Here is a 23,781-nt window from a genome sequence, read left to right on the forward strand (position 1 = left end):
ATTTCTGTGGGAGAACTCAAGGAAACATTATTTTGCATTGCCATACATTTGCTGATAATGGAGCATTATTTGGATGAATTCGTTCTTAATTGCAGTTCATTCTATGGATGTTCTGTGGTGGGCTGTGAGCAATGTGTGGTATTTTAATATTTGGCCTTGTCCTCTTGAATGCATTTGTTTCTGTGTATTGTGTATCTGTGGCACACACAAGATCATAGATTTGGTTAAAGCAGTTGTTGTGCTTTTTAAAATCAATTAAAAGAATAATAACTGAACATTTGTCCATGTATAGAAATGTTTACATATACTGTGTTTGTTCACTAAATGTTTTTTCTTACATTAAGTAATTTCACTAATTCATAAAAATTTAGAACCATTACAAAAAAGAAAAAGAAAAAAATTTTTTAAAAATGTATTATAAAGTTCAGCAAACTGTTACTTCTCAAGTAAGATGGTATGGTCTGTCATTTTGAAGCAGAATCAAGGCTTATGAGTGATTCACAAATCAAAAAAAAAAATTAAAAGATGAATGAAAACATATGATACTTGTATTACATTTAGTCGCATCTACAGGATCACATCTCCTTTTAGAAATAGTAGGAGGGATTATTTACGTACAAAATGTAATTGTGTCACTTTGTACTCTTGCTCAGTTCCTAAAGATTTCCTTTCCTTAGAACTCAACAACCAGTAGATAGGAAAAGCTTTCTCTTACACAGGAAGGACATAACAAAAGCATGAGAACACCTGAAACAATCAGCTTTCGGTCAGCTCAAAGGGATTATCAGGAAGTGGACCAGGAGAAACATGGCTGTGTCTCCACTGACCTTGGCTTTATTGGCCCAGAGCCAGAGTTGTGCAGGCACTTGGTCTGAATTCGGTTCGCTTTAATGCTATTGTGCTCACAGTGTGGGATTCAACAAGGTTTTAGTTCCAGTGGGGGGTAAAGTATTAACCTGCTGGTGGGATATCTCATTTGAAATCGACTAAATCCCTGTATGTCTACGATTCCATTCCCCCTGAAGGATTAGCCATTTGAGTGTATAATAAAGGTCAGAGAGAGCCAGAGAAGCCGGGCCACCTCCGATATCTAGGTGTTGTAATTTAGAGAGCTGATCCAGGACAGGGGGAGAATGTACAGGTAGCTGATTAAAATAGCATTGTTTATTTGTCTGAGTCCTAATCTCAACCCAAGCGTGCTGTGAAACCACGACCTGTAATCAACTAGCAATCAAAGCCGGGTGTCAGATTTTAGTGAAGTTGTCGCCTCCACCTACAGCTGATGCTAAGTGCTGTTGTGTTTATCTGCACTTAACAACTTGCAGCTTAATGGTGGGCCGCTGATAAGCTATACAAGTCCCCATGTGGTCATCTTAAGAGACCTATTATTTTTGAGAGAGTAAACTTTAGGATAAGAGGATTTTGCCAAATCTGAGACACCCTCACAGTGTTTGTAACACTTTAATAACTTTTTTTGTGTTTTGCAGAGCTGAGATGTGCTACTTAATGAACATTATTGAATTAAAAATCATCATATTATGCTTGACTGTTCATTACGTATGTTATAATAGTGATTTTATCAGTGTGTGTGTGTGTGTGTGTGTGTGTGCGCTCTTGTTTTTGTGACATATCAAGACACAACTCTGTATAATGACATGGGTATGACACAGGTATTACAAGGAGAGGGTGACTTATGGGAACATAACCCATGTCCCCATTTTTCAAAATGCTTATAAATCATACAGAATCATTTTTTCTTGAGAAAGTAAAAAGGCACAAAGTTTCCTGTGAGGGTTAGGGTTAGGGGTAGGGTTGGTGTAGGGCCATAGAATATACAGTTTGTACAGTATAAAAACCATTACGCCTATGGGATGAACCCACTTTTCACAAAAACAAATCCTAACATGCTAGTGTTTAATAACTTGTTAATGAAAAATTAGTAATTAAAACTCTGTGATATACTGAGTGAGCTGCCATGTGTTTTCGGCTATTTCTGAGGACTGGCTGTTTAATGATAATGAGTCATAGCTATACAATTAATAACAGGATGTGTCTCACAGTGTGAGGGTCTGTGCTTTGGTTCTGATTATGGCTCCGAATTAACCAAGCACTTAATCTTAATTGTTCTGCCTGCTTAGCAAGGGACCGTCTCTGCCTACCGGCCCAGTAGGATCTTAACTTCAAATTGTTGCTGTTAATGATCACATTAATGGCAGACTTTCACAGCTTTGCCACGGAGCAGCATGAAAATATTAAGCAAAGGAAAATTTCAGCAATCGTCTCTGTAATGACCTCATAAAGCTGAATGCAGTATGGTTTGTTCTCAGTCTTAGTCTGAATCTAATCTTATTAAACTTATCATAGTGCTCCATTCGTGTCATTTTGACAGGTTTATGCAGGGATGTTTAATAAATGACATACAATAAAGCACTATTCTTAAGAAAATATTGACTTTTTCTGGAGTCAAACAGCTATCAGTAATCTAACAGTCATAATGTCTTTCAGGTTTTGAGCTCTCTCACTGTGAGGACCCTGGGGTGCCCCAGTTTGGCTTCAAGGTCAACGACCAGGGCCACTTCTCTGGCAGCACCATCACCTACAAGTGCGACCCCGGATACACACTGCATGGCAGCGGCGTGCTCAAATGCATGACAGGAGAGAGGCGAGCCTGGGATAATCCTCTTCCTTCCTGCATTGGTAAGACCTCAGCGACTCAAAGTCTGTAGAAAGGATGTGCAGTTATTTATTAGTGTACTTTGAATCAGGGTCACAGTCATAGATGAGTATAATCAGAATAAGTACAGTCTTTGAATTCTCTCAGCTTTGACTATTGTTTGAAAATACATAGTCACTATTTCATAAATCTAGGATGATAAAAGCCTTTCCACGTCAATAAATTTCACAGCTATATGATTTTACTGAAAGAATGCAAGTGATTTCTTTGTAACAGCGCTTCTATTTGCATTCTCTCAGCTTTGACTATTGTTTGAAAATACATAGTCACTATTTCAGAAATGTAGGATAATCAAAGCCTTTCCACATCAATATATTTCGCAGCCTTATGATTTTATTGAGAGAATGCAAGTGATTTCTTTATAACAGCGCTACTATTTGCATCCTAGTAGTCTGGTAAAGCCAGAAAAGCTACAGTCAAATGTAAATGTGTTGTTGTACAATGGACGTGACTTGCAGATGTTATGATATTTTGCATTGTGTGCTTATATGCAGGTTACCCCATCATGATTCGACCTTACACTTTCTTTCCTCTAATCTGACTCTTTGCATTGGTCCTGATCAATCTGTCTGGGTTATTTTGCAATATAATGTCCAGCAGAATGTACGTTAAAATTATATTATAATTATATAGTAAGGAAAAATAAAGAATGAGCTGTTAATTCAGGTTGTCAGACTGTGAAGCTCTTTTCAAATATGTTTTGATTTGTCATCTTTTGATTAATCATATCTCATATAAATGTTCTAGTACAAATATAGACTAGCTTAAATGTACCCCACTATCAGAACTTTGTATGTGGCTATGAATTTAATAATGCACCAGGACTGTAAGGAAATTACATAGAAGTTACAAAGGATCATTACCGTTAATGGTGCCTCAGTACAATATATTGGTCCATTCGTTCACAGCCACAGCTTAATGTAGCATTAGGAATCATGCGGGTGATTTAAAAGTTTCAAGGTTGTGCTGTATACTGACTTTCCTAATGTTGTTCCTGAAAGAAAAGGGGTCAAAAAGCAAAAAAGTGCAAATATATGAATGTTGTATAGGTTAAAGGGAAAAAAATCATTCATATATAAATTAATATATTTAAAAAATTACAATTTGTAACACTTTATTTTAATTCTACACTATTAACTAGTTCAATAGTCCCTTAGTAACGTATTGAACATTTAATAATGCTAATGCCTGCAATGCATATATTAATATATTATTGCCTACATGGCCATATTTTAGATCTCTTAATCCTACCCCATACCCAAACTTAACAACTACCTCACTATTAATAAGTAGCAAATTAGGAGTTCATTAAGGCAAACTCCATAGTTAATAATTAAAGGGATAGTTCACCCAAAAATGAATTACTCAAAATCATGCCGTTCCTAACCCGTAAGACCTTCTTTCATCTTCGGAACACAAATTATAATATTTTTTTTTATTAAATCCTAGAGCTTTCTGACCTTACAAAGACCACAATGGTGCCATTCAAGGTACTTTAGTAAGGACATTGTCCATGTGACATCAGGGGTTCAGCCGTAATTTTATAAAGCTACGAGAATACATTTTGGGTGCAAAGAAAACAAAAATAACTTTACCTATTTTTTTTTTTCTTTCGTGGCAGTCTCCGTCACACATTAACGAGAGTCCCAATTTAAATTTTTGTCTGAACTATCCCTTTAATAGTGAGAACTGGACTTTGAAATAAAATGTGACCCAATTAATATGTAATGTAGGTACAAGATGACATTATAAGAGAAGTAATTGTCAATTATTGTATTGTATTGTTTTTGTTTGTTTGTTTTTTTTGTATGTGGGTCTGATTAGTGCCTCCTTTTGACATTTAAAAAACTCAAGAAAGATATTACCTAATGCAAACAGGCAAATTCATGAACTTCTGAACAGTACATATTCTTATTAGAGGATTAATGTTCACTTTCTGACTTTAACGTCCTTTTAGTGCATGGAGATTTTTGTTGTCATAGAAACCACATTTGAACTTCAGTAAAGTGTGCATCATTCCAACCTGATCTCTCCTTCTTCTGGTTATCATAACTGAGCTCAGTGTTGCTCTCAGCCATTTGTCATTATTATCAAGGGCTGCAGTATAAGCCCCTCCCCATTTCTGTAGCTAGCAAAGCAGCATTATTGCTCATACTTTGCTCAAGGAAAGGCACATTAGAGATCTTAAAATGACATACTATGCTGCCTTTAACCTTTTAAAGTAAATCCTTCTTAAATGAATACAAACGGCAAGCATTTCTTCACTAAATTAGTGATGGTGGAAGCCCCTCGCACCATCTGCGATTAATGGTGCAGGTTGTTAATATTGTATCTTATGCAGGGGGTCCGTTTTGAGCTATGGAGATGATTCTTAATCAAGCGTAGCGCATGAGAGGTTGAGATAGGACTGTGTGCCACTATTACTTCCTTCATTTTCCTGATGAATGGTGATTATGGGGATTTAGCCTCCAATGAGTCGGATATTGGTATGTCTACTGACCCCAGATCAGATTTACTCACTATTAGATTTAGTCTTAATGAGGTCTGATTTGACTCAAAGCGCTCGTCCAAATTGCTTCCGTGCGGCAGACGTAGATAAAACAGTGACTTTCCTGTGTTAAACTCAGAGCATGTTTTTTACTCGCATTCGTCTCATTTCTACGCCAAAACCGATGGTAGGCTTGCAAAAAACTAATCAGCCATGAAGTTTCATGCTGATATTTTTCAGGCTCATCTGCCAGCATTAATAATACATACTTAATAATGTGGCGGATATTTCACTTCCTTTGACAGGCGAAATGTGCGGGTCATTTGATGTGACCTTTAGCAAAAGTGAGATATATCAAAATAGTGAGGAGGAGTATCCTTTTTTTATATTACAGATGAAATATTTAGCTATTTTTATATTTTTTTCATTCAGGTTCACAGGTAAAGGGTGTGAATGAGACATTCCAATTCACCCGTATCTGCAGGGGAGGTTGCACGACCGCACTGCTAAATCAGCATTCCTCTCAACAGCTGTGCTATAATCTGCGGGCCGAAACGCGCAGTCATAAACACACCTAGCATGACACGGCTCGACGAGGCATGTTGTCATAATTACGCTAAGAGAGGATGTATGAATTTTCAGCCTCAAACCAGAGGCCCCTTCAACTCCTAATCTTCCTGCATTGATTTTCAACGCGTGAGCAGCCAATCAGGGGTGATTGAGCGCGCCTAACTGTCCAATGACATGTGATTGAGACGCTCCCCTGATGAGTGATGAACATGGGAGGATGTTGGTTTAGCAAGAAACTGGGGAGGAATACGTTCGGAAGATGCCTCTATTCCGGATGTCTAAAAAACACTCTAATGTTCAGATTAATCAAGTCGCAATCTGAACCCTGTTATTCAGGCTTCATTGAGCTATGCGTCCATTGTTTGTCATGTAGATGGTTTATGCAAATGAGGCTCAGTGACAGGAATTGCTGAAAAGGGAATCATTAAGAAACGGTGCATGTCTCTCTTAAAACTGTTCCTCCCGGCCCCTGCTGTTTTTTTTTACAATGGGGAGAATGGGAAAGACGGGATAGGGGAAGATAGAAAAGGGGTCTGAGGGGAAAAGAGGCTGCAAATTAAAGTTTCCTAATAAAGTGCTTGTGAAAGCCAACTAATAATGAACAGAGTACAGAGGGCTAAAGTGGCTAGTCTGAATGCCATCAGGAGGCATCAAAATGGACGTCAGGCTCATTTGTTCATTTGATTGATGCTCTGACTTGAAGCTGAAAAATCACCTTGTCTGCTTATAGGAATTCGGGAAGAATAGAGGAGTGATGAAACAAGACGAGGTGAAACAGTTCCACTAAAAGCCACCATTGTTGGGTGTATCTTTAACTATGGGGACTTTTGACTCCGTGTTTTTTTTTTATATATTAAACTTCTTTAAAATACACTTCAAACTTGGTACAATGCAAAATACAAAGCAAACTTTAAGATGTCTACTAAATATACATGCATCACAGATCAATTCTGACATTTTTCTCCCCTTGAACTGTCTGTCATCTCAAACCACCATTCATTCTGTGATGGAAATCATATTCTAATTCCTTAGCTAGTGTTTCGTTAATCTTTAACATACACATTTTATAAAGAAGTTGGTGCAGTGTGAATTAACCTTAAACTGTATATTTAAATGGAATTTACACCCCAAAATTTAAATTAACCAATGATTTGCTCACCCTCAAGCCATCCTAGGTGTATATGACTATCTTCCTTCAGATGAATATAGTCGTAATCATATTTAAAAAAATGTTCTGGCTCTTCCGAACTTTATAATGGGATTTAATGATTTTGACGTACAATAAAAGTGCCTAAATCCAATATAAAAACTGCTCCACATGGTTCCAGAGGGTTAAGGAAAGCCTTCTGAAGCAAATCGATGCTTTTTTGTATGAAAAAAATATCCATATTTAAAACTTTCTAAACTGTAATCTCTGAGTCCATTAACAATTGTACATGCATACACAAGAGCATTGCGTTCTGGGGGATGACATTTGCCCTTATAATATATATTTGATTGTGTTATTTTATATTTAAAAAATATATATTAAAAGTTTTAATAATGATTAATGATTAAAATTTTAAGGGGTATGCATAATTTGTGTTTATAGGCAAAATATATGTTTTATAATTGAATAAGCTTTAAGAAGCCAGACATTGAATACTGTGAAGATGGTTGAGATGGAATCAAGCACATTTGTGACCCTGTACTATAAAACCTTACGTTGCAGGGGTATATATTTAGCAATAGCCAAAAAAAACAAAACATTGTATGGGTCAAAATTATAGATTTTTCTTTTATGCCAAAAATCATTGGAATATTAAGTAAAGATCATGTTCCATGAAGATATTTAGTAAACTGCCTACCGTAAATATATCTCAACCTAATTTTTGATTAGTAATATGCATTGCTAAGAATTTTTCGGACAACTTTAAAGGTGGTTTTCTCAGTATTTCGATTTCTTTGTACAATCAGATTCCAGATATATAAATAGTTGTGGCTCGGCCAAATATTGTCCTATCCTAACAAACCATACATCAAAGGAAAGCTTATTTACCTGTGTTGTGGTCCAGGGTCACATTTAATGTAGATAAAATAAATAAGTATGTGTAGTCTAATGGGACTGTTTCCCACCACAGTTAAAACCAAGCCTCAATCCATGACACATTGCTGTCTGTAATTGACTGAGTTACAGGCTTTATCAATATATATTGATCATAGTTTATCAATATGTATTGATCATATAAAATAAAATACGACCTATGCTTGGAGAGGTAACATGTTCAGTGCACTCTAAAATCTAAAACTGATTTCTTTAGCTTCAGTAGTTCCCCTCGAATTCCCCACTTTGTTTTTACATGCATCTTTTTTTCATAAATAAATAAGTAATTCTGTATGATCCTTTTTTTTATTTTTATTTTTTCTCACTGTGTTTAGATGTCTGAAAACCTCACGGTGCTTTATTGATCTGCACTGTTTTTTATTCTCGGACTGTCCCACTCGTGTTGTGCTTGTTTGCCAGGCACCCCTAATTATTTCAGCACTCGCCTGCAAATCTTCAGGGGCCATGATGTGTTTGTACAAGTGCGAGAGTATGCATAAACTCACCACGGTTTAATTCTACTTCTCAATTCTCTCTGTCTCTTCCTCCCACCCCGTTTTGTCCTTTCTTTTTCCCAGCTGAATGCGGTGGACGTTTTAAAGGGGAAACATCAGGACGCATTTTGTCGCCAGGTTATCCGTTCCCCTATGACAACAATCTACGCTGTACCTGGGTCGTCGAGGTGGATTCGGGCAACATCATCAGGTGCTGATAAGTATTCGCTTCCAGCTGTCTATCTGCTGTCTGTCTTCCTCTAGAATTAGCGATTGGAACATTACCGAGCCCATAAGAATGCAGCCAGCGAATTCAGCTGAGACCAGAGGTCTTTATCTATTAATAAAGCTCTAATGGCAGACCTGGCCATTGATGTACAGAGAGAAAAGGAGACATCAGATGAGCTGATGGTACCTCGTAAATCTCTTTGTTTACCACCTGCACGGCCAAACTCATTATAAAGCTTAAAACGCTGTTGCACTTTTAATGTTGCACTGCAAGTCAATAATTTTTCCTCTCTCCAATTCTCTAAGCAGCAAAAAGCTTTTTGAAATCACATACTCGTTCATTATTTGTTCATCTGCGGCTGATGTCTCGATCAGACCAGTTTGCCAAATTGTTATCAAGGACTGCTGCTCAAAAAAGGAGATGTGATTGTTCTCCTCAATTATTGAATCCTGGCGCATAATATATGCAATATGATTGTCTGACACTACCTCTGTGTGATTCTTCACTTTACATTTGACATTTTAGTATTATTCCTGTATTATTTAGTTTTTATAATAAACTTTAGTAGTTGTAGTAATTTTGCTATGTTTTTGTCTTGTTTTATGCCTTGGAAAAATAATGAATGGCACATCTGTTGTATGTCAGACAATCCTTAAGTTTCTATCACTGGAAATTGTGCATGTAATGAAGCATGACTTGTATGACTGGATACATCCCCATGTGTTTATTTTTATATTAACAGCCTGCAGTTTCTAGCCTTCGACACCGAAGCGTCCCACGACATCCTGAGGGTATGGGACGGGCCTCCAGAGAATGAGATGTCTTTGAGGGAGGTGAGCGGCTCTCTGCTGCCGGAGAACATCCACAGTACCCTCAACATGGTTACCATTCAGTTCGAGACGGACTTCTACATCAGCAAGTCTGGATTCGCCATAGAGTTCTCAAGTGAGTAGATGTATTTTTTTTTGAAGTTCTGATTGGAGCCCTGTATTTCGATCGACAGCATACAGTAACTGCTTATACGGTGCTAATTGACTGTTAATTGGTTTGAATGTGATTACAGGTTCAGTGGCCACTGCCTGCAGGGATCCAGGAGTGCCTATGAACGGCAGTCGTAACGGAGATGGGCGGGAGCCTGGAGACACTGTGACCTTTCAGTGTGATCCTGGGTATGAACTGCAGGGAGATGTAAAGATTACTTGCATCCAAGTGGAGAACCGCTACTATTGGCAACCAAGCCCTCCCGTCTGTATAGGTAAGAGCGTATATTGGAATTTAATTAAATGAATGAATCTGTCAGAATTAGTTTTTGGCTTTAGAATTATGCAGGCTATACCACAGCTAGACAAATGTGTAACAGTGCATGTAACATCTGTGTGGTCACTTTAAGTTATTATATTATATTAAACAAACATAACAATTAAATAAATTGATTAAAAATGTCAGTATGGGTAACAGACTAGTTTGGGACCAAATGTTGGTTTGTATAAAATATATGTAATTAACAGTAAATTTTTCCTGCATTTTTTAGTTATTTAGTTATTTACTTTTTATTTATTTTTTTTAAGGATTGTGATGAGCACAAATCAAGTGACACAAATACAATTTTGTATTTTGGCCCTTTAATTTTTATTTATAGGTGCCTTTCATGACACTCAAGGTGTCAAGGACTTTTTATTGTAATGAATTGAATAATGATTCAACAAAGTTATCTCTAAATTAGGATGTTAATTGTTATGATTTTAATTGCTAGATGCATGCAGTCAAACAGACCTCTGATACAGATATATGTGTTTAAAACTATTTTCATAATGTAAATAATAGTTTAATAAACAGCAGTTTACTCTAAAAAGGGATTTGTGTCCCTGATGCTTTGAAAAAGGCATGATAGTGTATTGTATTTGTACACTGTATGCCATGTGCTGAACATTAGACAAAGCTTTACACATAAGAAGTATTGTTTTACTTATTTTCATAATGCATATTCATGATTTTGAGACATCTCAGAGGCTGAGTTAATTGGTACATATTGCTTTAGATGTTGACAATAGAACTTGTGTGTAAAAAAAGTGCTCTAAAATTAGGCAGTTTTTATCAGGCCATTCTCAAGAGCTGTATGCAAACTGAGCGACCCGACACCATTGAGATTCCTTATCATCTCAGTGACAGGAAAGTGTGCCCAAATGAATGAATATCAAGTTACGAGATACGGATTGTCTCTTTCTTTTAAAAGATACTTCATTTTGGAAGCAGGAAAGTGAGGCTACAGGATTTTCATCTTATCCTTTCATATTCTAAATAACCTTTCTCTCTTGCTGTAGTTCTCATTCTCATCTATAAGATATGAGCGCTTTACATGGCCCGGTTCCTCAGAGGAGCTTAACATTTTCTCAATATCTCTGTCACTGCATGTTCACTCCAGCTCTCTTTCTCTGGGCTCCTGGTTGGCACAGATGTTCATGCCGCATGTTTTAATAAGAGATTCTCCTCATGTGTTACTAATGCCCATATGCTGCTGATATGAGTCCTCTGTGTTTCCCCAGCTCCGTGTGGGGGCAATCTCACCGGTTCCTCTGGGTTTATTCTGTCACCCAACTTCCCTCATCCATACCCGCACAGCAAGGACTGTGACTGGCTCATAGCCGTCAACTCTGATTACGTCCTGTCTCTTGCATTCATCAGGTAAAGAAATCTATAAGCTATTCTATATGGCTGTGGTATTGCTTCAGATTGTCAAATAATATATATGGTGATGATCCACTTCGAGTCGAACAAGCCTAAAGATTTAATGGAGCATTCATAAAGAACCATTTTCTTCACTCCTGAATGAATCAGCCATTTGAACGAATCGAATGAAAGAATAAATGACTGGATGACTTAATCATTAAGACATTAACCACCACCTATTGGCAGTTTTAGTTTATTATTTAGAGTATCATTTCATTTAAGAAAAGATTTAATATTTCAATAGTAATAATAATAAAATGTATAAAATAAATTATTAAAGGTATTCACCCACCCCAAAATTAAGTTTCATCATTTACTCACCCTAATGGTCCAAAAGAGAATATGTAATAAAAAAATAAAAATAAACTAAATATTTGTTGTTGAAACTACTTTTTGTAATGTCTGTCTGAAGCTTTGATGATCCTTTGTGATTTAATTATCTTCTCTTCTGAAGAATTCTCTTCTGCTCTTCTCTCCAAGCCTGCATTTATTTGATTCACAATACAGCAAAAACAGTTACATTGTGAAATATCTTTACCATTTTAAATAACTGCTTTCTATTGGAATTTATTTTACAATATAATTTATTCCTGTGATTTCAAACTGAATTTTAGCATCATTGCTCTAGTCACATGATCCTTCAGAATTCATTCTAATAGAGTGTATAATGTTAAAAAGCTTTTTACTTCAGTCAAATGAAGATCTCTTGATCTTTCTATTCTATTCAGGAATCCTGAAAAAAAAATTACTCACCTTAAATATTAAAAATGTTTCTTGAACAGCAAATTAGATTGATTTCTAAAGGATCATGTGATACTGAAGATTGTAATAATGATGCTGAAATGTAGATTTGTTCACAGAAATAAATAACTTTTTTTTATATACAGCTTTTGCTGTATTTTCAAATCAATCAAATAAATGAGTCTTGGTGAGCAAAATGTATGTATGTTATGTGTGTGTGTGTGGGTGTAATGTGAGTAGTAGTTTAGTAGTTTAGTAATAGTGTTTTATATTCAGTTATATTCAGCTACTATATACTGTGTATTGTTGAATGAGGTGAAGAAACAAACATATATATATATATATATATATATATATATATATATATATATATATATATATATATATATATATATATATATATATATATATATATATATATACACTTTATTTTTTCTTTTTAGATTCATAAAAATAAACATATTTTGGAACTTATATCATATTATAAGATGTGTTTTTATGCACCATTTATAGACAATCAGATGTATATTAGCAGCTTCAGGTTAGCATTTGTGTCAGAATGAACAGGTAGGTTTGTACATTTACCTCTGGTGTCCAGGAAGTTTTGTGATTGCAAACAGTGAGGTTCTTGGTCACAAGGTTAATATCAGCGGAACCCTCTGTTGTTTTGGGGTCGGCAAGTTTTAAATTGTGGCCGATGAGACAGTAAGACGCACTATCGGAAATAATCTTGCGGTGCGCGTATTCCTGGCCTTTATTTTATGCCCTCATTTAAGCTATAATATCTCAAACTGATTTTGAAGTTCACGAGTTCATTTAGAGGCTGCTGTGTCATAAGGCTGAATTCAAAATGAGCGCCCACAGTGTCCTTCGACATGGCCGCAGTCGACATGTTGAGTAATTATGTAGTGTCGAAGGCTATCACTGTCTGAATTAAAATGCATTTCATGTCTGGGAGAGATAATGAGCCCAGCTGGAATTCTTTGCTCATTTTGTCTGTAATGAACCTGACGGTGGTCCTTTTTTTTTTTTTTTTTTTTTACTTCCCCTCGTCCTGCCTTAAAGGTGTAGAGCGGTGTCTCTGCCTTGAGTGATGTGACCAATTAGTATAAAAGCAGGGTTGATAAATTTCCTTCACAGTCCAATCATGTTGCTAATTATGTCCATTTTTCATTTAGCCAACACGTAGAGATGCTCAAGCCGCAAGCAGGATTCTCCGTCCAGCCGGGGTCAGTGTGAGGTTAAGTTCTAGTGCTGTAGGAGTTTGTCGTTTTTGACAGTCGCGTAGTCCTCCCTCCATGTTAATGCTAATAGCACCGCTAGCATGCGATTCCCATCCACCTGGATCAAAGGGTGTCGCGAGGGTCTAGTCCAGGCGTGAGGCTGTGGAATATTAATCAGGATTCGCACGCAGTCAGCAGAAGAAGAAGTGCTTAGGTTTCAGCATTTCTCCCTCTGAATATCAGTTTCTCACGCTAGCATTCTGAAATATAAGCGGCTGCTGAACGTGTAAACTTTGCCTCTTCTTCTCTTTGACTCATCATCTAAGAGCAGTTCCTTTAACGACAGCGATAACTCAAAAACAATCTTCCGTTCTGCCTGTGTGTCACAATTTACAACATTTATCACAACAGGAGCTGCCATTTGAGGCTGTTTTGTGAGTTTTCTGCGCCTAATATTTTTCAAAACCTTCACAGCCACTAGTTAAAGCCATACATCAGCCCCAAAACAGATGATGAAGAACTTTTTCAGGGGATAATTTATATATTTTTATTTTTTTTTTACCTAGCCCAGCAGGTAGTGTCATTCTCGTGGTTGGCATTGCATCTGAAGTAGCCTCTTTCTCATTTGAATTTTGTCCTCTCTCGGAGTAAATAAGCATGTTGGAATTCTGCCAGAAGGGCAATGTCTCAAACAGGTTTCTAATAAATAGCTCTCGTTCGGTTCCATCTCAAAGACTTTCATTACACAGTCCATTACTGGCTCCTTTCTCCTTAAAAAAATCCACAATATGAAATATGTCCACAGTGAAATTGGAAATGAACAATACATGCGCACCAGCCCTCCGAAAAAAAAAAAAGAAATGACCTCTTTTAGTAACACTACAAATGTAATCCCAGCCGAGTGTCTCTCTATTTAGCAACAATCAACCTGATTACTGCACAAATAATTGTTTTCTGATTGACAGCTACAGAGGGTATGGAGTAGGGGGAAAACCAATGCATCTGTTTATCAGAAATTAATGGCTTTTTTAATGTGGTGTAAAGGATCTTATCCTGTGTATGAATTATCCTATAATAACCCCTAAGCAGTGGATGCTGGTGCAGTGAAGTGTGGAAGGCATGCTTAGCATTCTCTCTCTGCATAATGGCAGAAAAAAAGGGGGTGTAAATCTGATTCAGTCACAATCCATCTCATGCAAATGACTCCACTGATGGGCGAGACCTTATCATTGCACCTTACTGCAAATGAAAAGGTGCAAGTGTTTATATGTGTGGCTCTCTGTCTTGGAAATTTCAGAGCATAGCTCAGATGCTGATACTGTGCTGGGAGATTTTATATCTGAGTTTTAGAAGTATGCGAACGCTGGCATTCAATTATTTAGGATGTTCAACCTTAATGTTAACTGTCATGCAGGCCACATGGACAATACAAGGACAAACCTCAACCAAGTTTGCATGCATAACAGGCATTTAGGTGGACAGGTATTTAATAATCACTCCTCTTTTTGTAATTTCATTTTCTAAAATTAGTTTTGTGATTAATATTTATTTATTCATATTATATTATGTTTATTAATATTATTTTTATTAAGATTAATTTTCAAGATTTTAAGATTGTGTTTAATTATTTAAAAAGCATCAGTTTTCAAATGTCATTTAATAGTACTAATACTAATAACAATACTTGTTTAATTTTTTTAATGATATTCTCTGTTATATTTATATACATGTTTACATTGGTGTTGTTGTCAATTCTGTGAGAATAAAATGTGTGTGTATGTGTGTGTGTATATATATTCATTGTTGTTTGGGCTCCCTTATCATTCCCAAACAGGCTTCGGTTGCTATATACAGGTTTTACTTTATACTGCCGTCTGCAAAGTTGATCTCAGGACTCGAATATCCAGATCACAGCCTAGCGTTTGATCCCTCTATTCAGAAATCTCTTCTTTGATCATCTATCCTAGCTTCAGCATAGAGCCCAACTACGACTTCTTGTATATCTACGATGGACCGGACAGCAACAGCCAACTGATCGGGAGCTTTCAGGACAGCAAGCTTCCAGAACGAATAGAGAGCAGCTCCAACACCATGTACCTGGCCTTTCGCAGTGATGGCTCTGTCAGCTACACCGGCTTCCACCTGGAGTACAAAGGTAGACCCTGACATTTTGAGAGCCTAAATGTCTAAACCCTTAATTAAATACAGTATATTACACATATATCGAACTGCAGAGGGAATTCAGTTGACGGTTTAAAGAAGTGTCTGTTTACTCACTCTTATTTATTTATTTCCCTGATAACATAGAATTTTTTAAGAGTTACAGGTCATAATTACCAGACATGCTCCAAAGCTAAAGCTCCTAAAAGGCTTTTTCTTAGAAGAAAAATTAGTTTATTTTGAAAAGAATTCTTTGTTTCAACCAATAATCATTCTGCAAGCTAAGCTATGCCTAAAGTGATTTTCAGCCCTTACTTTTCCTGCACCTTCTCTCCATCCCACACAGCTAAGCTGAGGGAGTCATGCTTTGATCCCGGTAATGTGATGAATGGCACTCGGTTGGGCAGTGACTACAAGCTGGGTTCCACTGTGACCTTCTACTGTGAGGCAGGCTACGTCCTCCAGGGCTATTCCACGCTTACCTGCATTATGGGTGATGATGGCAGGCCTGGCTGGAACAGGGGACTGCCCAGCTGTCAAGGTAGGGTCTGCAAGTAAAGATGGATGTGTGGGAGAATCTCTGAGAATTAACAGTTTGGGCGTGCTGCCGCAGACCAAAGAAAATTAATCAAACTCATAAAATGGCTTGTGCATGCTTCACTTGCCAAGATCTGTTCTATCAAGGCTAGTGTCTCAAAAATAGCAGTTCATCATGAATGTTGAAGCATAAAGTAATGAGTGATCTGGGTGTTTGTGTGAACAGCACCATGTGGAAGTCGCTCCACTGGGACAGACGGAACCGTGCTGTCACCGAATTTCCCAAGGAACTACACAACGGGACAGAGCTGTGTGTACTCTATCTCTGTACCCAGGGAGTTTGGTGAGTAACTGAAAATATGAAACAAAATAGCAGTTTCGCAATGCAGCAAAGCCAAAAATCTAAATCTCTCTTTATTTTGTTTGAATATGGTTTTAAAGGTTTAACCATTTGACCATTTTAACAAACACACACATACTGTATGTTGTACATATGACACTATTACATTCAAATGAATATTCGCAGTCATTTTGAGTGTATAAAATCATTTTAAACATCATACCTTTGCTATTAAATCTCAAACGGTATGCCCTTGTAAAAAAGTGTCCTTAATTAAGTGTACACTTGTAGTGTACATACAATTTTGAAAGTAGATTTTTAAGACTGTACTTGTAGATAATATAAAATTAATGAAATAAAAATGTTAAAAAACACGTACCATCAAGCCAAAATGTATTCAGACAACTTCAGCATTTTCACATTATCACACATTATCTCACAATCAAAACATGGTTATATCAAAGTGTCTGAATAATTTTTGTCCCAAATTTTATTTTGCTATCCTCACTTACAGACATGAACTAAAGTGTCATGCACCCACAAAAAAATAAAAATAAATAAATAAATAAATAATATATATATATATATATATATATATATATATATATATATACAATTATATCTGGTGTCTGAATAATTTTTGGTTTGACTGTAAATTGACTTAGAGTACATTTGCATGACTGTTTATTACTTGGGTTACTTTAAAGTACTTTTTAAATCATTGTTTGTCTTTTGATGTTTTCGAAGGCAACAGAAGTAATTATGAAATTACAAATGATGATCTACTTAAAGTGGTCAAAATGGCAATCTAAAGTTCTTCCAATGACATTCAATATACATTTTAATACATTTTTAACTAATTGCAGTTGAAATGCAATGAAAATACTTCAGTGTGCACTTACAGTAAGTATATATTTTAAGTATATTATTTCTGTAATAAGTACTCTTTTTAAAAGTATGCTGAAGTGTACTTCTTCTTCCACAAGGACGAGTCTCATCTGAACTATGTTTAAGTATGCTATCTGCTGTATTCATTTCTATACATTTGATTAGCTCTTTTCTAGACAGGAGGTGTGTAGCTTAGCAACTAGCTTCCTCGTCTTTCTTTTATTGAAAGCCATACTGTTGCACAGTAAGAATATTACATAGTCTGAGAGCGTAGTCAGTCTGGTGTCAGCGTTCCTGTGTCACTGCACAAAGACCAGACCTTCCAAACAAACAGATGAAAAAGAGATGAGGGTTTGAACTGAAATTAATTTTGGTACCATATGCAGCTCTAATTCAAAGCTAATAATTTAAAGTGGTCTGACTAGCTGGCTAAACAGAACCAGCTATATTAATCTACCTATAGGAATAGTTCAGGCAAACGCTTATGACTTTCTTTCTTCAGTAGAACATGAAATATGTCTTCTTTTGTGTTCCACAGGAAAAAGAAAGTCTTCCAGGTTTGAAACGACTTCAGGGTAAAACAAAAAATGACAGAATTTTCATTTTTGAGTGTACTATACCTTTAAAAATATAGAAGCAAATTTAGATTTTATTTTATTTTTTTAGTTATGTGCCACCCAGAATCCTTGACCTGCTGTATTCCAGCGAGACTTGAAATGTTTGCAGACAGCCTATGATTGTAATATCCAGCCACCAGTTGGAAAATAGGACAGAGATGAAAGTGTGAAACGAGAAAGCACTTCAAACCTCCTGGTCTCTTGTCTTAAGGTTCATTTTTGTGCTACAGTAAAATAAATCCACTTTGCTCTCTCAGTCCTGTACCAAGAAGGCTGTGGTTTTATGAGGTATGTGATGCTGAAAGGATAGAAACATATATGACACAAAAAAAAAAAAAAAAAACGTAAATGTTGCTGTCAGTTTAACTGTTATGGGGATTTTGGACCTCCCTCACAAGCATCGTTTGGCATTATGTGAGCTGTATGTGATGTCTCCCTCGAGGCCCGTCTCTGGGCATTGGACTGCTCGCACTCTGATGGAAGGTCCTAAATGGGATAGATGTCATTTGAATTCAAGTCTTCATAAAAAGCAAACAAAAAGTGAAAAACACGATAGCTTTGCAAATGAAAAGGCTTGAAAATGAATAGTCAGCAGCTGAGGTGTTTTAGCCCCTGAAACGCATACATCACACCAATAAACTCGCCATGCCATTTTAAACATTGGCATATGTACACGTAGTACTAAACATACTGTGAAATACCGCCTGCCTGTTCAGTTCTAAACATAAATATTGACATATTCAAATTGCTTTACTATACTCTAAAGTATTTCTGTCAAATGCGTGGGATGCAGATTGTGGCATTGCTTTTTTCTTACTATAACCAACAGCAATAAAAATATCAGTACTACCAAGTAAATGCAAGGGAAACATGCATATTTGCACTGGTTTCCAAAAGGATGTTTGGATAAAATTCTGAATTTAATAGGAATAGTTCACCCAAAAATGGTGACCTTTATGGCATTCCAATCTTGTATGATACTCTTTCCTAAGTAGACAAAAAAAATCTTCTCATATGTTCCAAAGAAGAAAAAAAGTCATAAAGGTTTGGAGTAAATTGTGAGAGAATTTTTTGAATAAACTAGCCTTTTAAGAATTGCCTTAATTTAAAATGCACAGACAACATGGTGCACAGACAAAGTAATTCTTCTGGTATTTCAATGGATTTTAACCCCAGGTAAATAGTACCTGAGAGATCTAGACATAAACGGTCTCAGCAATTTGTCTTGTTCCCCAGAGCTGCAGTTCAAGCCATTAGTAATGATTGGAATTGCAAAAGGGCTGAGGTTCTTTTACATTAACGAATAATTAGTAAACCATGCCTATCTTTCAAAGTGATATCCGCTTAAAATTATCTGCAATGGTACATCCATTATGCTCAATTAACAGGTAAATGTCACATAGTGTGTTCAAAAAAATAAAAAATAAATAAATGCAGTCTTGGTACATTGTTAGTCAACAGTTCTGTTAGTTCAAATCACTCAGTGTGCAAGTTAAACAAGCTAAAGTTAATAGAGCAGAAGAAAGAAAAACGAACACAAATAGAGGTGGAAAAAGAGAGAGAAGAAATCCAGGACGGGAGATAAGTCTAGTTTGTGCTGATGCTGCTGAGCCTCTGCATGGTGGACACCTGCTGGGAGGGGGAGCATTCCATTATCATGCACCTGAAGTATCGTCAAACATCCAGGCCAAGAGAGGGAACGATTAAAAGCTTAAAGTGCCTTGTAGAACAAAGCCTGGGCTGAGCGTTTGTGTTGGAGTGGAGATAAATATCTTACGGTTGTCATAAAAGCTTTTGTTTTGTCAAATTCAAAAATGGCATGGAAGCAGATCATATAAGCCAGAGAAGTCCAGCTTTGTGTATTGATTTCTAAAATATTGTGCAACCGGTCTGCTGGTTTTTATTGGTAGCTGTGAATTGGGTCTTGAATGGCACGCACAATCATTTGAGACTGGGAAAGAATCATAAAAACTGGCATTGCAGTTGCTGAGAGTAGTTTTTTGGCACACAAGACTGGTGGTCAAACCTATATTGCTTATTTAATGGGCAATACCGATGTCTAGAGAGAGCAAAGTGCCTGATTTAATGCTAATATGTGTACATTTATATAAACATTTATTCATTTGGCAAATGCCTTTTATCTAAAGTGAACCACAAATGAGGAGGAATGTAACTAAGTCATTCATCCTTGAGAGACAAAACTGGGATTCAGAGTTTCACAGTTGCTGGGAAAAGTATGTGTTAGATTCGGGAAACACTGCAAGACAGAGTAAAGAAAGTATAGTACTGTTCTAAGTGCTGTACAGTAAGTGCAGTCATAGTTTTGGAGTGGAGTGCTCATGAAGGGGTTGAGAAGAGGAAGTTTTTTTTGAAGGTAAAAAGGGATTGTGTGTTTCTTGATGCCGTTGGGAAGATCTTTCTACCATTGAGGTTTACTGACTGTGAAGATTCAGGAAGGGAATTTTGTGCCTCTTTTTAGTGATACCATGAAGCATAGTTTTGCACTGATTGCAGATTTCTGGAGGCAATGTGTTTAAGCAGAAGTGAGTATAGATAGAACTGTAGAGATTCAGTGACTACAATGCAGTGATGTGCACAAATGTGCTGGATTTACAGTACTTATTTTACACATAGTTTTTCTTTAAAAATTCTGTACACTACCATTCTGGTTCTGTGAGATTATGTTGCATAAAAAGAAATCTTGTATGCTCATTGAAGCTGCATTTATTTAATAAAATACAGTAAAAACAGTAATATTGTAAAATCTTGAAACCGTTTCTATTCAAATATTGAAAACAGTTGTGCTTATAACCAATATTGAAACCATCATGCAGATTTTTATAAATTTCTGATTGATTGAAACTGTCACTTTTGATCAATTTAATGCATCCTTGCTGAGTAAAAGTATTTTTTATTAGTCCTTCATTGCTCAAAATAATTTTTTTAATATACAGATCCACTGTCAAGATGTTTTTCCTATTTTATGCAATAAAATGCAATAGAAATAGTAATTATTACAAATGCACATTGTATTCGATGATCATTTGGGTGCCCAATCACTTCAGATTTTGTGATCTTTAGAGGGAAACCACCACCCGAAAACACGAACACAAATGTGCACCTATATGCACAGACGTACCCTCCTCCATCGGCTCTGATCTGTAGGGCAGGATCTGGAGCCCTCTGTTAAAAATGCAGCACTCCACTGCCTTTTTTTTTTTTTATGTTTCATTATTCTGTCACAAAGAATGATGCCGGCAATATTTCACACAATGACAGGTTTGGTTTGAGAGATGCATTATTCAGAGCATGCACCCCCACCCCATGTTCCCGGCGGCTCCTACCACCCCCGCTGGCCCCGGGCAGTCAATACAAGTATATAGGGGAATCCTTGCTTGCAAATGGTTGGGGGGTCAGGGGGAAAAAATCTAAATTGATGATCTCTGTCTGCTAAATATTCCACACTGAAGTCAAAACCTTCAATTACAGCTTCATTACTGCCTGGGTGTTTTGGAAACCGTTTTCTGCAAGCTACACAAGTGGGCATAATGTGTTTTTAACTGTTGATCAGAGCACTGCATGAGTGAGCATGGTTTTCACAGCTTAAGATAGTAAACATTTATGTTGCCAAACAGCACTAAGCCTTGGGTGTTGGAGCTGCAGAGTGGCATGTTGAAGAAGTAATCAGGGCCGCCTCTCGGCGAGATGTTAGTTTTACTTCAGAGCATTAATTATCTGTTAGCTTGTCTTGCAGATTTCAATTTAACATTGAAGCTTTAATCAGTCGAGAGCCTTACGTTGGACTTAAATATATGCTGTGCATCATGCATTAGTCAAATACTCCTGTGTTCGTTGTTATTATGTGACAAGCTCAGTCTGGTCGCCTCAGGCATTGTTAATAGGCACTTCGTAGGTGTAACATTAGCAGCCATGTCACCTTCTCAATGAAACGTTATTAATATGTTTTCTGTAGTTCTGAATCATCTGCTGGCTGCTCAAGGCCCAAGATATGGTCATTTGTATTTCAGTTGAAATCATATTTCATTCGAAAGACAGATATTAGCTTCAAAATAAAGATTAACCATAGCATCTGGTTTCACCATTAAGCCTGTACCATAACAGTGAGTAGCTGCAAAATACACTTTTTCTGTCATTAGGCCCCTGGGTATACATTTTAATATTTAGTTGTATTGAAACATTTATATGATGTCTTTGCGCGTGTGTGTGTGCATTTATGTATACATTTATGTATCAGGCTTATTATAGTAGAAGAATAAAATTAAAACCTTTTCATTACTTGAAATTAAATAAACATTTACTGATTTAAAATTAAATCATTATTATTTTAGCTGCCAAGGCAATATTTGACATCTCAATTATACTAAAATAACAGTGTGTGTGTGTGTGTGTGTGTGTGTGTGTGTGTGTGTGTGTGTGTGTGTGCGCGTGTATCAACAAGCATACAAGCATCCACAAAATCCACCTAAATGTCAGTTAAATTTTATTTATTTTTTTAAATATAATGGGTTTTGCCAATTATATAAATATATAAAGGGTGTGTGTATATAATATAATACAATTAAATTAATATTTTACACATATATATATATATATATATATATATATATATATATATATATATATATATATATATATATATATATATATATATATTAGTAGTGGAAAGAGTACTGAGAAATTTTACTCAAGTAAAAGTATTGCTATGGAATAATTTACTTGAGAACAAGTAAAAGTACTGAGAAATAATATGACTATGTAGTTTGCTGGAAAGTTACTGCGTTACAAAGAACTGTACTATTATTTTTCTATTTTCACCCAAAATGAGGCCATATATGAGCATTAGGAACAGGGTTAACCGGAAGATCGGTTTATACAAACACACAATAAGTTTCTATACTGTATTAAATGTTATGCCAATTAGCCCTGCATTATTTACATATTATATTTATTACCTCGAAATTACCTGAAATTACCTGTTTTTTGCTACAGCAATAGCATGATGCCTTTGTCCATTCCAATCCATTAGGGATTTCCTGCATGTAATAAGTTATTACTTACCGGTTTGGACTTTCTGCACGAGAGCGCCCTCCGGCTTCGAGTATGAATGAAACATGCACTGCATGAGTGTTCACAGCTCCGTAATTTACATTTACACTTGAGCATTTAGCAGACTACAGTGCATTCAGGCTATACATTTTATTATTTCTTTTTTACCAATATGTGTGTTCCGTGTGAACCCATGCCCTTTTGCGCTCCTAGTGCAATGCTCTATCACTGAGCCACAGGAACAGTGGTAGAGCATAATGTTCACATCATTTCATTTTGGATATCAATAAATCGTCGAGTCATACATATAGACTATCTTGTTTCTTCACCCATGTACACACACATCTAAAGCATGCACACAGAACTGTGTTTTTAAATGCATCTGATTGACAGATATATCATGGTTGATCTATCAAGCCAGATTCACGTAAAAATGCATGTGCTCTTATTTCATTGTTGTTTTAATGTTGAGGTTATTTTAGCTTTGCACATTTAGTTTAACTGCACTGTTAATGAGGGCAATTTTTACCATTCAACTGTGTGCATGTATTTTAGACACTTACATTGTTCTTGCTCCATCTATGCAATAATTCAATCAACCGAGTTTCTATTTATTTATACAGCTGTGTGCTCTGGTAATATCAAGGGTATGACCCCTTTCAGGAGCTGACAAAAATTATGATTTAAAATCAGAGCATAGCTCACATTTACTAAAATACTGAAACCCTAACAATGCTGATTCAAAACGCCAACGCCAGTGATAGACACTCAAAGCAAAGGCAAAGCGCATTTTAAACTCCTCGCCCCCATGGCTGAACTGGAAGTTTTGATTGGTTTTGCACCCCAGTCAGACCTATCTGTTATTGGCTGAAACACAAGGCTC

The 23,781-nt window shown here is 36.4% G+C and overlaps 1 protein-coding gene across 6 annotated transcripts in view; it reads left to right on the top strand.

The window, feature by feature from the left end:
• csmd3b (CUB and Sushi multiple domains 3b) overlaps positions 1-23,781 on the top strand; it is a 373,951-nt gene that overhangs the window by 258,305 nt on the left and 91,865 nt on the right. For all 6 annotated transcript variants that reach the window (XM_026288598.1, XM_026288599.1, XM_026288600.1 and 3 more), the window contains exons 24-31: positions 2,506-2,697; positions 8,454-8,580; positions 9,341-9,543; positions 9,662-9,853; positions 11,142-11,280; positions 15,257-15,444; positions 15,796-15,990; positions 16,213-16,329. In XM_026288598.1, coding sequence (XP_026144383.1) covers positions 2,506-2,697; positions 8,454-8,580; positions 9,341-9,543; positions 9,662-9,853; positions 11,142-11,280; positions 15,257-15,444; positions 15,796-15,990; positions 16,213-16,329 — 1,353 coding nt within the window. The remainder of the gene's footprint in view (positions 1-2,505; positions 2,698-8,453; positions 8,581-9,340; positions 9,544-9,661; positions 9,854-11,141; positions 11,281-15,256; positions 15,445-15,795; positions 15,991-16,212; positions 16,330-23,781) is intronic.

The sequence above is a fragment of the Carassius auratus genome, chromosome 19, assembly GCF_003368295.1.
Source record: "Carassius auratus strain Wakin chromosome 19, ASM336829v1, whole genome shotgun sequence".
NCBI classification, from domain to species: Eukaryota; Metazoa; Chordata; class Actinopteri; order Cypriniformes; family Cyprinidae; genus Carassius; species Carassius auratus.